A 13046-nucleotide genomic window follows, 5' to 3' on the forward strand; every position below is an offset into this window, starting at 1 on the left:
CCCCACCCCCTCTAGAAAAGAGAAAATTCACCACGTGGCCGGAAGAAAATGACAATTTTCTATTTATGTTGATGTCGAACACTTATTTAAGCGCCAAAATGTTATTTTCATAACATGACCTACTTTTAGGGTACTTTTAATCACTTACGTGAAAGGAAAGGTGTAAAGACCCAAAAGACTAGATTCTTTAAATTAACAACCAAACGTTGATAGATCTAGGCCTACTTTTTATCGCCAGTACAGTACCCATGTCATTCTCTGTGCCATAAACCATCCATCCAAAATTGTTACTTCTACGAGTGTAGCATGGGATTATAAGCCTGTATTTTTTTCTCATCTTGTTCACAGTTATCCCACAGCCTTAGCTATGGTGGCTTCAGGAAAAGTGAATGTGAAGCCACTTATTACACACAAGTTCAAACTGGAAGAGTCCATCAAGGCTTTTGAAGCCACAAAGAGAGGAGAAGGCATTAAAATAATGATCTCATGTGCTCGAAATTGATTTCCTCTAATTAGGCCAAGACATTTGAAAAACGTTCATTTCCCAATTTTACCGCTACATTTACTTGGAAATCCTACTTAAAGTTAAACGCTCCCCAGGATCCGGAAAGTAATGAGAAGACCCGGATGATCCTTTTTAGTGTTAAGTGCAAAGCGTATTGTCCCCTGCCTCGTCAAAAATATGTTTGGATATAACAAAACTTTAGTGTTTCATCATTGCTTTTGAACTCTTTTTATATATATTTTGTACAAAGTCAAACATGGGTTAGTTATTTCGCACGTTATTGATGGTCCACAGATGAATTGGAATTTCTGACGTAACTTCAGACAACATGCAGTTTGTTGACTATTTGTGGAGTCTTGTATAACAGTCTGAAGCAGGCCCTGAAATATAAAAGAGAAAGAAAGATTAGAAATAGAACATACATTCATTTCAGTGTATGTTTAGTGAAACATCAGTCCATGGACGTCCTAAAAACCTTGTACATTAATGTATGTATTTAGGAAATATGTTTGGGTAAAGCCTAAAAACTGATGTTAGTGCAAGTTATTAATACATTTGTACTATTACTGTACCATTATCCTACAATAAGTTATTATCACAACTTTGACTTTACAGTTTTTTTCTACGGACAAATCTTTATTGTATTTGTCAATTAATTTAATCAAACAAAATGTTGGGTCATGGGTAGTTATATTTTTTACAATGCTGTTATGTAACTTCAGCGTTTGTTATAAGTGCTTACCTTATTCAGATTTTAATACTATTCTGTATTGTTTTCTCAATCATTCCATGAATCGATACTTTTATTTTTCTGGTTAGAGATTTAGGGCGCTCCCAACTGCATAAAGTCATTTGAGCGCGCGGGACACATTAAACATTTTTCAGTCGGTAGAAAATTTTGAATTTTGTCATGGTGGCGGCCAAAACCTTCTCTTATCGGATTTAGGGCCACCAACGGATCTTTAACGTGTGCAACTTGCAAACGGGACCTCCTAGATTTTTCAACCTTATCCGAGAAGGGTTGGTGTTAGTTCTTACCTACCGTAAGATCAAGGGTGTGGGTGGAAGACAGTAGTGAGAAGGAGCCGAGGAGAAGCAGTAGAAAGGCTGCAAAAAGAGTCAGGAGCCCAGAAGAAGGGGCAAAGGGGAGGGAGGAGGGGGCTGAAAGTGGAGACGACAGAACATGGTTAGTGAGAAGAAAAAGAGGTGAAAAGAGAAAATTTTAGAGAAGAAAAGTTTCCGTCGCTAGACGGATTCGAACCCGAGACCTGCTGAATGAGAGGCGAAAACCTTAACCCCTAGACCAGGAGAGCCCCCTGAATTGAGACTGCAACAGAAAAAAACAAATATTTTTAACTTCATCGGTTTGGAATGTTCGTGTTCCATATTGTCAGTAAATGTCAGTTTAAAGAAGCGAATTGGCCATTGGCATAAAGAGAGAAGTTAAGAAGTAGTATGAAGACCACATAATTTGTGTGAGGGTCTGTGAAAAGACCGAATGTTGGCACATCAAGTTTTGCACGAGAGTTCAACATGTGTGGAAAAGTTCTTGCAAAAATGATTGTCCATTTTCAAATCTTAAATTGAAAAGATGAAATACACAGTTTGACTAGTAGGTAGCCTATAATCGAAAAGATAATTATGTTAGAATCATCTGAGGCTATGAAACCTCAAAAACAACATTTATTCTCCTATTGTCCATTGTGTGTATCTTCATACACTTTGTCTCGCAAAATGTGTCATCCTCAAAACGTGCTTCGATTTCTTTAAAGTCTAAAGAACAGCGCATTCAAGATAAAACTTACTCTTCCAGGAACAACTACATGTACTCTACTTTCATCGTTCTCGATATTTAGTTTGTTTTCACATGCAAACATGTTCTAGTAGTAAAATTGCTCAGTAGCATGAGTTCCAATGTACGTGTATTACTTTATCTTAACCGATGTTTGTCCTGTTTAGTCAGTGCTTCTTCCATTTTGTGAAGACACATTGAAAGCATTTATAATATTAGAATGTGGGTCAAGACTTTGACTATTTTATGCACGAAAACGCTATTGGAAAAATTACACAGTTTACAGTTTGCTCTCTAGATGATTGCAACATATTGTAATAAATACATATTACATTTTATACATATATTATATCATGTACACATTTTTCATTCAATTTCTTTTTCATTTGTGTGTTGGGTATTCTGTACAGATATGTTAATAGATAATACATGTATCAGAAATAGAAACGGAATGGGTGCATAATAATATGGATGAAGTACCGTAAACAACAATTAAAAGTAGGAAAGAGGAGACGAACAGGAGTTGAAATCTTAAACAGTTGAAAATGTCCAAGACTGCTGTTCATTGTCACGGAGAAAAGTGGTTGTTTTAGACAAGTGGACATCTTGGGCAGGACTGATGAAAGTGAAGAAAACAAACCATTATGACTGCTGAAAGGCTCATCAAAATTTTTTATTCTTTGGAAGAGATGGCAGAAAGAAATGAAGGGTTCGAAGCTGCTAACTTGTGAGTGTTAAATTCTCTCAAGTGTATCAAATGAGGAAGATAACGTGCATGGGTATAAACCCCCCCCCCCCCCCTTCCCCACAAAACCCCCCCAACGAAATGGAAAACTGAAGGCCATTTTATAATAAATTAAAGGGTCACCACTAGTCAGCAAACGAGTGACACTTCTGTCGCAAGATAATTTTGACGTCCATTGTTACCGACCGGGTACACAGAGGGGCACTTGGTGTGATTCGTGTGTGGTCAGAGAACCGTTCAGTTGTGGGAGGGGCTAATAGATTTTAACAGCATATTATGCTTCCCTCACCTGTAGCTGGAAATTTGTTACCGACTAGTCAACTTGGGGAAACAGTGGTAGTGGCCAGTAACCTGATAATGTTCAGGGAGACGTTCATTCATCAGAGAGGCTAACAATACCGACAGATGAATGGATTATGAAGGCTCGTCCATAGTTCCAGGGGAGGATATGATGATGCTGCAGACTGTCCGCATTTCGCAGGCATGGCTACCAACTAGGCTACACTTTCGCTTGCAAGTCTAGCAATACGTCTATATTTGAAAAGAGGCTCCAGTCCAAAAAGTGGCTTCTCCATAGGCCTAAACGCGCGCGCGCGCGCACACACACACACACACACACACACACACACACACACACACACACACACGCGCGCGCGCGCACACACACACACACACACACACACACACACACACACACACACGCGCGCGCGCGCGCACACACACACACACACACACACACACACTCACACACACACAAACTTTCTTCGTGAATTGGTGGAGTATTCTTCAGACTACCTTATTTTTTAAAATGATACTGTTCCTATCGGCATTTACGTCAAAGTTTTTCGCCAGACAAACAAGCTCCTCGTATGCGTTGTTTACCACTGAGTTATCTGTTACTGTACACTTTGCACTTCTTTTTTCCAAAGGCACTGGTGTTTTCTGTATACATTGTATTTCAATAAAATTCAAAACATTGTCTTTTGACCACGTTGCCATTTTCTTTCATTAACACATCTACTTATCACACCGGTCTCCTGAAAATTTCAGGCGAAGACAGAATTCAGACACGCCTTGTTCAGTCCTTGCACTGACTGGGGATTTGTTTTGATTTCGACATGGGCTTTGCCGGGCCTGCGCTGGGCCTGTCTACTGTGTGAGGTCTTGCGAAGTCCAATTGGTCGCTTTAGAGGATAAGCGGGCTAACCCAGATTTTGCGGGTTTCCAGAAATCGTGACCTACACCGATAGTGGGCATTGCCCTACCTATAGGATAAGTTTGGTTTCATTGGTGTGTATGTATACATGTGTTTGGTTATAGAGAAAACTCTCCTTGATTTTTAAAGAAATTGAACAAGGGGCAAAAACTTAACGTTCGGTTTTCTCAAAACAGCATTTTTCGGGAGAGCCCCTTTGTGCTTAAAAGCGACCAATTGAGGTCGGGCCTCAAGGACGGCCTGTGTCATGTGTGGTCCGCTTTAAGGCTCATTCCTGTTCGCTCCCAGATCTTGTCCTTTAATCAGCAGAAGGCTGAATTGGCTCTGGCAATTCTGTAGGCTCGTCGATATTAACCGAGTGAAAAAGGGTGCTGCCAAGGTAAACAAGGCTTATCTCCTACTGCCAGTCTCTGGTCCCTGATGGTCAATTGGGGCTCTGTGTTAGGAGCTGATGGAGTTGGCTGATACAGTACTTCAGTCTTCTTGGTGGAGAGAGGGAGATCAAGCTCGTCAAAGGCTTTGGAAAAACGGCCCAAGCTTCCCTGCACGTAGGGCTGTGTACTATATGTATCGCATGAGGCGAAGAAGAATTTGTTTGGCCATCTTGGACAGGTTTTTGAGGCTGTTGGTCGATAAAATGTAGTGGCCGTGTTAGCGTTAGAGAAGTTGTTGTCATAGGTACACGTAGTTCCATTATTTAGGGAGAAAAAAAACCCTCAAAGAGTGAAGTAGCCGTTTGTACAAGTGGTTGTCCTGCACAGGTGGTTGTCCGGTTAGGTCTGACCTTACTAAGATGGGAAATATGAACCTTAAGCTAATGAGAGATTGTACAAGTGCACAATAATGTGTTATCTCTCTCTCATTTTGACTAGGTATATCTGAGCAGGGTATAAGAAACCGCCAATTGCCTTACATACAGTGGCGTCTAAAACAAACTTGAAAATGTAATCAGCGTGGCAATATTTCTCAATGACTGGTGATCACGTCCAAAATCTAACTAACACAGTCCATGTGCAAACAAGGATTCGGTCTCGACACAAAACCATTAGATCCTAAACAAAAACAAAACCAATACTAATGAGCACGTCATGTTCTGTTACGTCCCGTTTTTTTGTGTGGTATTTGTAACTGCTGTTCTCCAATCTGTTCGAAGCTATCATCAGAAGATGCTGTTCATTGCAGAGGCAATAACATTCTCTATTCATTTGATATTCAATACATGTCCATTCCACCAATGTTGATGCACTTCAATATAAGCGATAACAAACTTTTGCGTCTCTCTGACTTCGCGCAATTTTGCCAAGCCTGATTTTTTAAGGTCAACTTTTAGAGACCATATCTCGGGTGTCTCTTAACATAGATGAAATATTAATGAGTCAGATGATGCAGAATTTATTCAGCTTTAAATTGGTATGCTGCATGAGTGGATAGTGCAGGCCTATAACACGATGATTGGGTAATTATATTTTGCACGTTTCGTTTGGACGCCACTATATAGAAATTTTAAGTCTTTGGTGGACGTCGTCAAGACAGTCTGCAGTTTTGGATACCGTATAAGGCCGCCAATTACTTGAATTTACTCATTTGTGCAAGGGGTTCTCCATAAAGAGTGGTGGGCGTAGTTTCTGGTGACAGTCGTAGTACTTTTGTTTAGATACATTTATTATAAGGCCAACTTTTCCGGCAGATTTTGCAAGCTCTTTTGTTTTTGACATCATTTCATGTACGGTGGTGTTTAATTAATAGGCAGATCCATCCACAAAATCTAAATCTCCTATAAATTTATACATGTATGTGCTATTTGTCCATCCAATGCCTGTTTCCGTTTCTGTGTCTTTGCTCTGCCTAGGCAGCAGAACAGTGGGGCTTTGAAATCCTGCCCCACTCAGCTTATTCACTAGACCTAGCCCCCTCAGACTTTTTTCTGTTTCCTAATCTAAAAACTCACTCAAAGGACGTCGTTTCCATGACAACAAGGACGCCATTGAAGCTGTTGAAGACTGGTTAAGGGCCCACTCTGGGTCATTTTTCTCTCAAGGACTTTTGAAGGTTAAAGAGAGGTGGCAGAAATGTGTTACTCTGCAAGGTGACTTTGTTGAGAAATAAAAGTATGGGTGCCAAGTTACAAAGCTTTATCTTTATTCCTTCATATTTAGACCAAAGACTTCTTTAACCTTACGCATTACTTTATTTAAGCTAAAGAAGATTAAGAAGCAGCCATTCTAACAAAAATACAGACAGAGAATAAAACTGGTGTCTCTGACTTATGCTGGTACACTAGATTAAAAAAACCCTCAACTAATCTGTTAGTTTTGTTATAATTTTAATCGAAGGTTTATGAGAACTGGTACCTAATCAAGGACAGACCAAAAGCTGCTTCAAGAAGAATCAGTAATATTTGAAAAGGTTTTTCCTCCATTTGAAAAACAAAACAAGAACAATACAAAAACAATGAATATTCTGCATTTTACCACGAAATATAAAGCAATCTCATCAATTTAAAGGATACGAATCCATCATAGATTTCATCATACATGCATTCTAACAAATATCAACTAGACCGTATATCATGTTTACTCTAACAAAACAACAACCCAAAAACAAGGTTGCTCAAATGAAAACACAAAACAAATAAAAATATAGAGGCTTTGGGAAGACGACATATTTTTAATAATAAAAACGTTTCGCAAAAAGTTGGGATGAAATTATGTACTTTTATTAAATAATGACTCAAATTTACTCGAAAATCAACCCCCCCAAAAAAAACAGGGCAAAAATTTCGAAAACATGCTTTCACACAATCTTTATTAATGCTGAACCATATTATATTTCAAGTCATCAATACAATGAATAACACATACACAGTTTCTTATCACAATAATGAGCTGTACGAATATCACCATACTCATAGTCTAATCAACCTGAGATTACAGCCAACCATACTAACGGAAGTACAACATTTCTCATCTGGTCTATTTTGTGTCATGTATGACGTGAAAGTGCACATACATGTACATCATACAATGTGTATATATTATATATGTACACGTCATGTATATTATATACAACCGTTCCGGGGGGGCGGGGCGTCAGGAATGCAGAGGCGTCACAGTCTTATACAACCCCCCTCCCCCCGCCCACTAGATCTTAAAAAATGACACTAAACATAAAGCGAGCGGAGTGGGAGGTTGGTGGGTGCTCCGGTGTGGTTTACTTCTTCTTTCCTATCATACATGTATCGTCTTTATCTCCCTTCCGTCTATTTTGTGTGTTTGTTACTCTCTTGTAACACCTTTAATCTTCGGCACTTATATGACTTTATGGTGTTGCAAGGGCCGTAAAACTCTTACTAAAACTAAAAAAAGACATAAAGCTACGTAAATTCTAATGAATTGCATGCTGGTCTGTGCAAACAAACGTCTTGTTGCTCACATTGCTTATAACACGAACATTCGAATTCAACAAAATTGAAGGTCGGTTTATTCTAAAACAAAAGAACAACTATTGATAAAATAGCTTTCAATACAGTATAAGCTCCAAAATTAAGGGTTATGTTGTCTAGAAAGAGGCTTATATTATCCATAAATGCCAGAGAACTATCTGCACAAAACCTACCAAAAAAGTAATGTCAAAGACCTTCAAATAAATCAACAGTGTCCTGTATGCACACTAGGAACAAATTAATACATGTACAGTGGAGTTCGCTTAAACTGAAATCTGAGGGACTGCTGGAGGAGAAAAAAAGACGATAGATGTTCGATAGGAAACAAGGAGCAAACCACACCAGAGCACTCACCAACCACCCACTTCCACTTTCTTTGGTTTAGTTGTGTTCTCGGTTTTAAGAGAGGGTTGCTCAAATAGAGATGACTGTCGACAACGTAGAGTTGAGAATACCGTGCTTGTGACAAATTTACTTTGTGAAAAGTTTTTTTTTTTCAGCTACCGGTAGATCTACCTCTTTTAGTAACTGCAGTTTGAGCTGCATGCTTGATGCATTGTGCTGTCTCTTTGACAGTTTCAAGTTTCAGCTTGTTTAATCTGCCTGAAACACACAGAACAGAGGAAAGAGTACATGTAGATCAGCACACTGTGCCGTACCACTATGCTATTATCTAGTGTCTGTGGCTGTACTACGCCTCTGCGCTAGTCTAGTCTAGAGAAGTGTTTTTTTTTTAGTAGAGGTTTTTCGGCGCTCGTAACTGCATAAGGTCATATGAGCGCCAAGGGGTGGACGTCCACAGAGAAGTCCTTACAGGGAATCAGACATACTCTGCTCATCTCTCTAGCTTCAACAGCACAAAGTCTGCTTCGATGGGCACCCCGGAAATAGCGGGTCACAAAAGTGAGACAAATATTTAAAGATGTAGAGGAAAATGACGATAGTAAGGACTAAGAAAGCAAAAGCAGCAATTCCATGTTGTAGTTCAGGCACAGTTATAAGCATGACATTGTTGGACCAGCCCATTTTCCATTCTACTGCAAATTAGAACGAGGAATGTCCCCCTTGGGGAACGGCCTAAAGATACTTCAGTCAGTGGCACCAGTGAGAAAATCCAAAGCCAATGACTTCGTGAAACACGCCACATCCTGTCATGTGCTCTTGCGTCTTAAACAAACTTTGCTGAGACAATAGGTCAAGGTCAACCAAATCTTGCTTCCCTTGACCTAGAATCTTATACACAGTGTGTGGACTCAGTGGTGTTTGTGATGAATATAGGAAAGCAGACATCCTTCAGCACTGCTAGACACACAGGGCCCTGAGACAGGAAACGTGGCCAACCCCACTGACAATACAAGAGAAGCTATATGGGCCGACAGATGAACTGAGTAGGACGGCCCAATTGATGACAGATACCAGACTTCAAGTGTGATGCGATCGAGAAGAAGAAGAACATAGGAAAGCAGTACACTTGTACACTGCTGATGCCTCTTTCTGGCCCACAAATGACACACGTGCACCTTGTGTCTCATTCTCATGTTTCATTATCTTGAAACGAGTAAGACTTGATGATTTGCGTTACTTGGGGGTTGCTTGTGAAGATTTAGCCCACATGTTCCTCAAAATTGTTTCCACTTTAGAAATGGAAGCACTTCAGCTAAAAGTTAGCTTTCATGCAGAGACAAAGAAGACAGCAGAGTTAGGGATTTTATTCTCTTTCAGTTTACCATTATTTTCGGATAAATGATGCTCGGTTTAAACAAAGATTTCACGGTAGGGTATCTACCCAGAGAGTACCAGTACCAGTACTATGGCCCTAAGCACTCAGAAACGCATTGGCCAGAAACTGGAGTCCGTCGATGAAGTTGTAAATTGATTTAAATTTGCCTTTGGTAGCTAAACAATTAAAATTTATATTTACAACCCCTTTCTTTGCATCCGAGGTTAGATAAAAATAACTATACCACAACACTGATCAGTAAAAAATAACATTTTGTGATTTAGCCAAGTTTTATAGAATAAGATCACAGTAAAGGCAAAGAGATTACAAATAATGCCAATAACGAGGAATTCCCTGATCTCTAAAATAGAGCACAAAACAAGAAACACACCATGAATACAATACAAAAAACAGCTGTTCTAAAGTTTACAACTGTATATGTTTTTGTAAGGCAGCGTGGTGAAATCAGGCGCTTGTCAAAATAATGAAAGTAAAAAAACTGCCCTTTTTGCGCTGGTTTGGCGATTTTCATCAAATTCTTATTTTTTGGCTAAACACCTTGTGTGTCCATTCAAAAACACTTTTATGTGTGGATTTGGTAGAAAAACGTTGAATAAAGGCACAACAAATTTAAACGTGCAGTTTTCAATTACTTTTAAGCTATATAAGTCACCAAACTTTGGTGGCAATTTTCTCGCTAAACAAGGCAACCCTGACCAAGCTCCTTCAATTGCAAGTACTTCGACTTCTATTCATCATAGAAGGATATTTTTTTTCCAAAAGCAAGGCAATTGAACAGGCTTTATCAATAACCCCATATGCCCAAAAACTGACGAGCGCCTGATTCCGCATTGTCGTGACATATGTTCCTGCTCCTCTGATAATTTTATAAATCAAACACAAAATTATTCGTTCCGTCAGAAGTGGCAGAAAAAGTGGCTCTAGAACGAATTTTTCTTGAAAAATGTATTTTCCAGCTAAATGGAGATTCCCACAGGACAATAACACCAGCAATTACTAGATTCCTTAATCCAATGGGTTGAGTTTTTTTTTAAAAAAAGCATTACTGTCTAATACATGAGTACTATTAAGGGAAAAACAGGCATGCTGCCTATGCTGAGATGTACATGTCTCCTACTTAGTCTTATCAGGGTTTTTTTTGCTTTTTTTCCTCTATTCACCTCCTTGTCTTTGGGACGTGGTCTAGCAAGTGCTCAACTGCCTCTGAAAAGACTTACAGGTCTTTAGATTTAAAGACAGAAAGGAGAAAAAAAAAAGACTTTATTGATTACTACAGGGAAATATCGACCAGAAAGACATGGGCCATTATGAGACAATGACAACAAATACATGGCACCGCCAAAATACAAAACATAAGCACATCATCGCTCATTTCAGCAGGTCAGCGCTTATTTTAAAGCAAGTACACACAGTACGCAGAAGTAAGTAGCAAATAGCAGTCACTCTTCTTTAAAAAAATATAAAATCTGTTCTCAGAAGCATGACTTTGCTTTCTTCATAAATCACAAACCTCTATTGACCACTAAAGCTCCATTACGGAGTTGTATAAAAATAAAAAGAAGAAAAAAATAGGTCAGTCACAGAGTAACTTACAGGCTTTCATTGCTAATCCAGCGGGTAATCACAACTAGCATATCAACTGAATAAAAGAAGTACAAAAAAACACACACACAAAAGCCACTGCAAAGTTTAAACTAAAGAATACAGGATTTCACTTCATCAAAAAATCATACCAATACTATTTCTGTAAGATTATGTAAGAAATCAGTTGTGATGAAAATATTTAAAACCCCGATCTAAACATTTGTTTCAACATAATTCATAATATAATTACATGTTAGATAATAAGGTAATGCCTCCGGCATGTATAATTTTTTTCAAGACAAGATTACGATGACATAAAACACAAAATAAGTATAGACATCCAATACAGCGCTGCAGGTTCAGCAGGGAAAAGTACATTCTTATTTCTCTAAAGTTTTGTTGTCTGGCACTACCAGACTTGCTGTTGCTGAGAGAACACTTTGGTGATCTATCCGTCTATCTATCTATCTTTTAGCACAAAAAAAAGTATTTAGAAAAAGATACACATTTGACTCTGACAAGGTGAGCTAAACAAAACAAACCAAAAATAAAAACATGTCTGTTTTAGCATGTGACAGCCTATGGTTGGGAACCTGACTCATTATTATCAATGAAATTTCAGTTTATATCTTCGCTCATCAATAATAATTAAGTTTGAAACGTGCCATTCACCTTTCATTGTACCAATTACAATATGCCAACAATACATGAAAGAACATTACTGACAGAAGGGCCAAAAAGCTAGGTGAATTGTGTCAAATCAAATTCTGCAATGATGAGAATCAGTGGATAAAGCCCAATATCTCATGCTAACCACATCTTACAGCTGCTCAAATCCAAGGGGTATGACAAGACAAGAGAAAGCCCATTTGAGTACATAAAAAACCCAAAAAGTCCTATAGACCTACTGCACATAGAAAATTCAATATATTTGAGCTCATGTCTTATAATTGGTTATTTCAATTGCCTCCATAATGGCCATTTTGATCTCGGGTGTAATGTGTTTTCTTTCACAGGCAACTTACTACCATTTCGAAATTGAGATGAAAATGAAGACTTGGAGTCGGGACATTATTATAGAATGGGTCAACAAGTCAGCAGCCTTATACTATGGTAAAAGCCGACCGTGCCCGACTCGTTGCCTAAAAAACAAACATGTTTCGTTTTCAGGCGACGGGTGGGGCAATCGCCCCTGACCCGCCCCGCCCCGACCCGACCCGACCAGATCCCATCTGCAATGGGCACCCTGTATAAGACTAGACTGTCAAGCTACAACTAAGACCAGCCAAGTGTGAAGTTGCATCTGGTGGGCCCACACACACCCCATCCACCTTGGGTGCTTATATGACATCAAAACATTAGAGAATAAAAATTCAGCACTGGAATGCTCACACTTACACAAAGCCAGAACAAATTAAACTCTGCATTCATTTCACTCTGTAGACGGTCTTACTGCTGATTCACCTTTGCACAATGTGAAAAACTGTTAAAGTTGCTTTCTTTTTTATCTGTCTCGTTACCAATAGTGAATCAGACTGTCTACCAGTCACACCTTAGATTAGGGCTCTTACAGAGAACATGTACAGGGTGATAAAAAAACAAAACAATGAAGAACTTAACAACTTCTTTTCTGAATATCTCGCAAAAAAAACCCCCACCCCTTCAGGAATGCTGTAATTTGGAACAGACATTTTTCATTCAAAAAGGAATTTGTTAGACATAAAATCCACGAAGACGAAACTAATTTTGAAAACGGAAATGGCTCAAAGAAAAAAGCAACTTGCGGCTAGCTGCAGCCCCGTCAGCCAGAAGCTGATTGGCTGCGGTAGGCTAGTGGTAAATATTGTGTTGGGCCTATGATTCCAGTTTTAGCAGTTTGGAAACTTCTGAAACAGTGCTATAAATATATGAAGCCTAATCTACCTGTTCCAGTACGGAGCTGAGGTGGCCGAATGGATAGCGTGACTGCGTGCGGAGTGAACGGGCGTGGGATCGAATCCTGGAATGTCCTTTTCTTTTTT

General features: G+C 39.1%; 1 protein-coding gene across 1 annotated transcript in view; it reads left to right on the forward strand.

The window, feature by feature from the left end:
* LOC101862593 (sorbitol dehydrogenase-like) overlaps positions 1-746 on the forward strand; it is a 15294-nt gene extending 14548 nt beyond the window's left edge. Inside the window, exon 9 of the mRNA XM_035970692.1 lies at positions 349-746. Coding sequence (XP_035826585.1) covers positions 349-502 — 154 coding nt within the window. The 3' untranslated portion in view covers positions 503-746. The remainder of the gene's footprint in view (positions 1-348) is intronic.
* Positions 747-13046: the final 12300 nt, after the last annotated feature.

This window comes from Aplysia californica, unplaced genomic scaffold (genome assembly GCF_000002075.1).
Source record: "Aplysia californica isolate F4 #8 unplaced genomic scaffold, AplCal3.0 scaffold00308, whole genome shotgun sequence".
Lineage (NCBI taxonomy): Eukaryota > Metazoa > Mollusca > Gastropoda > Aplysiida > Aplysiidae > Aplysia > Aplysia californica.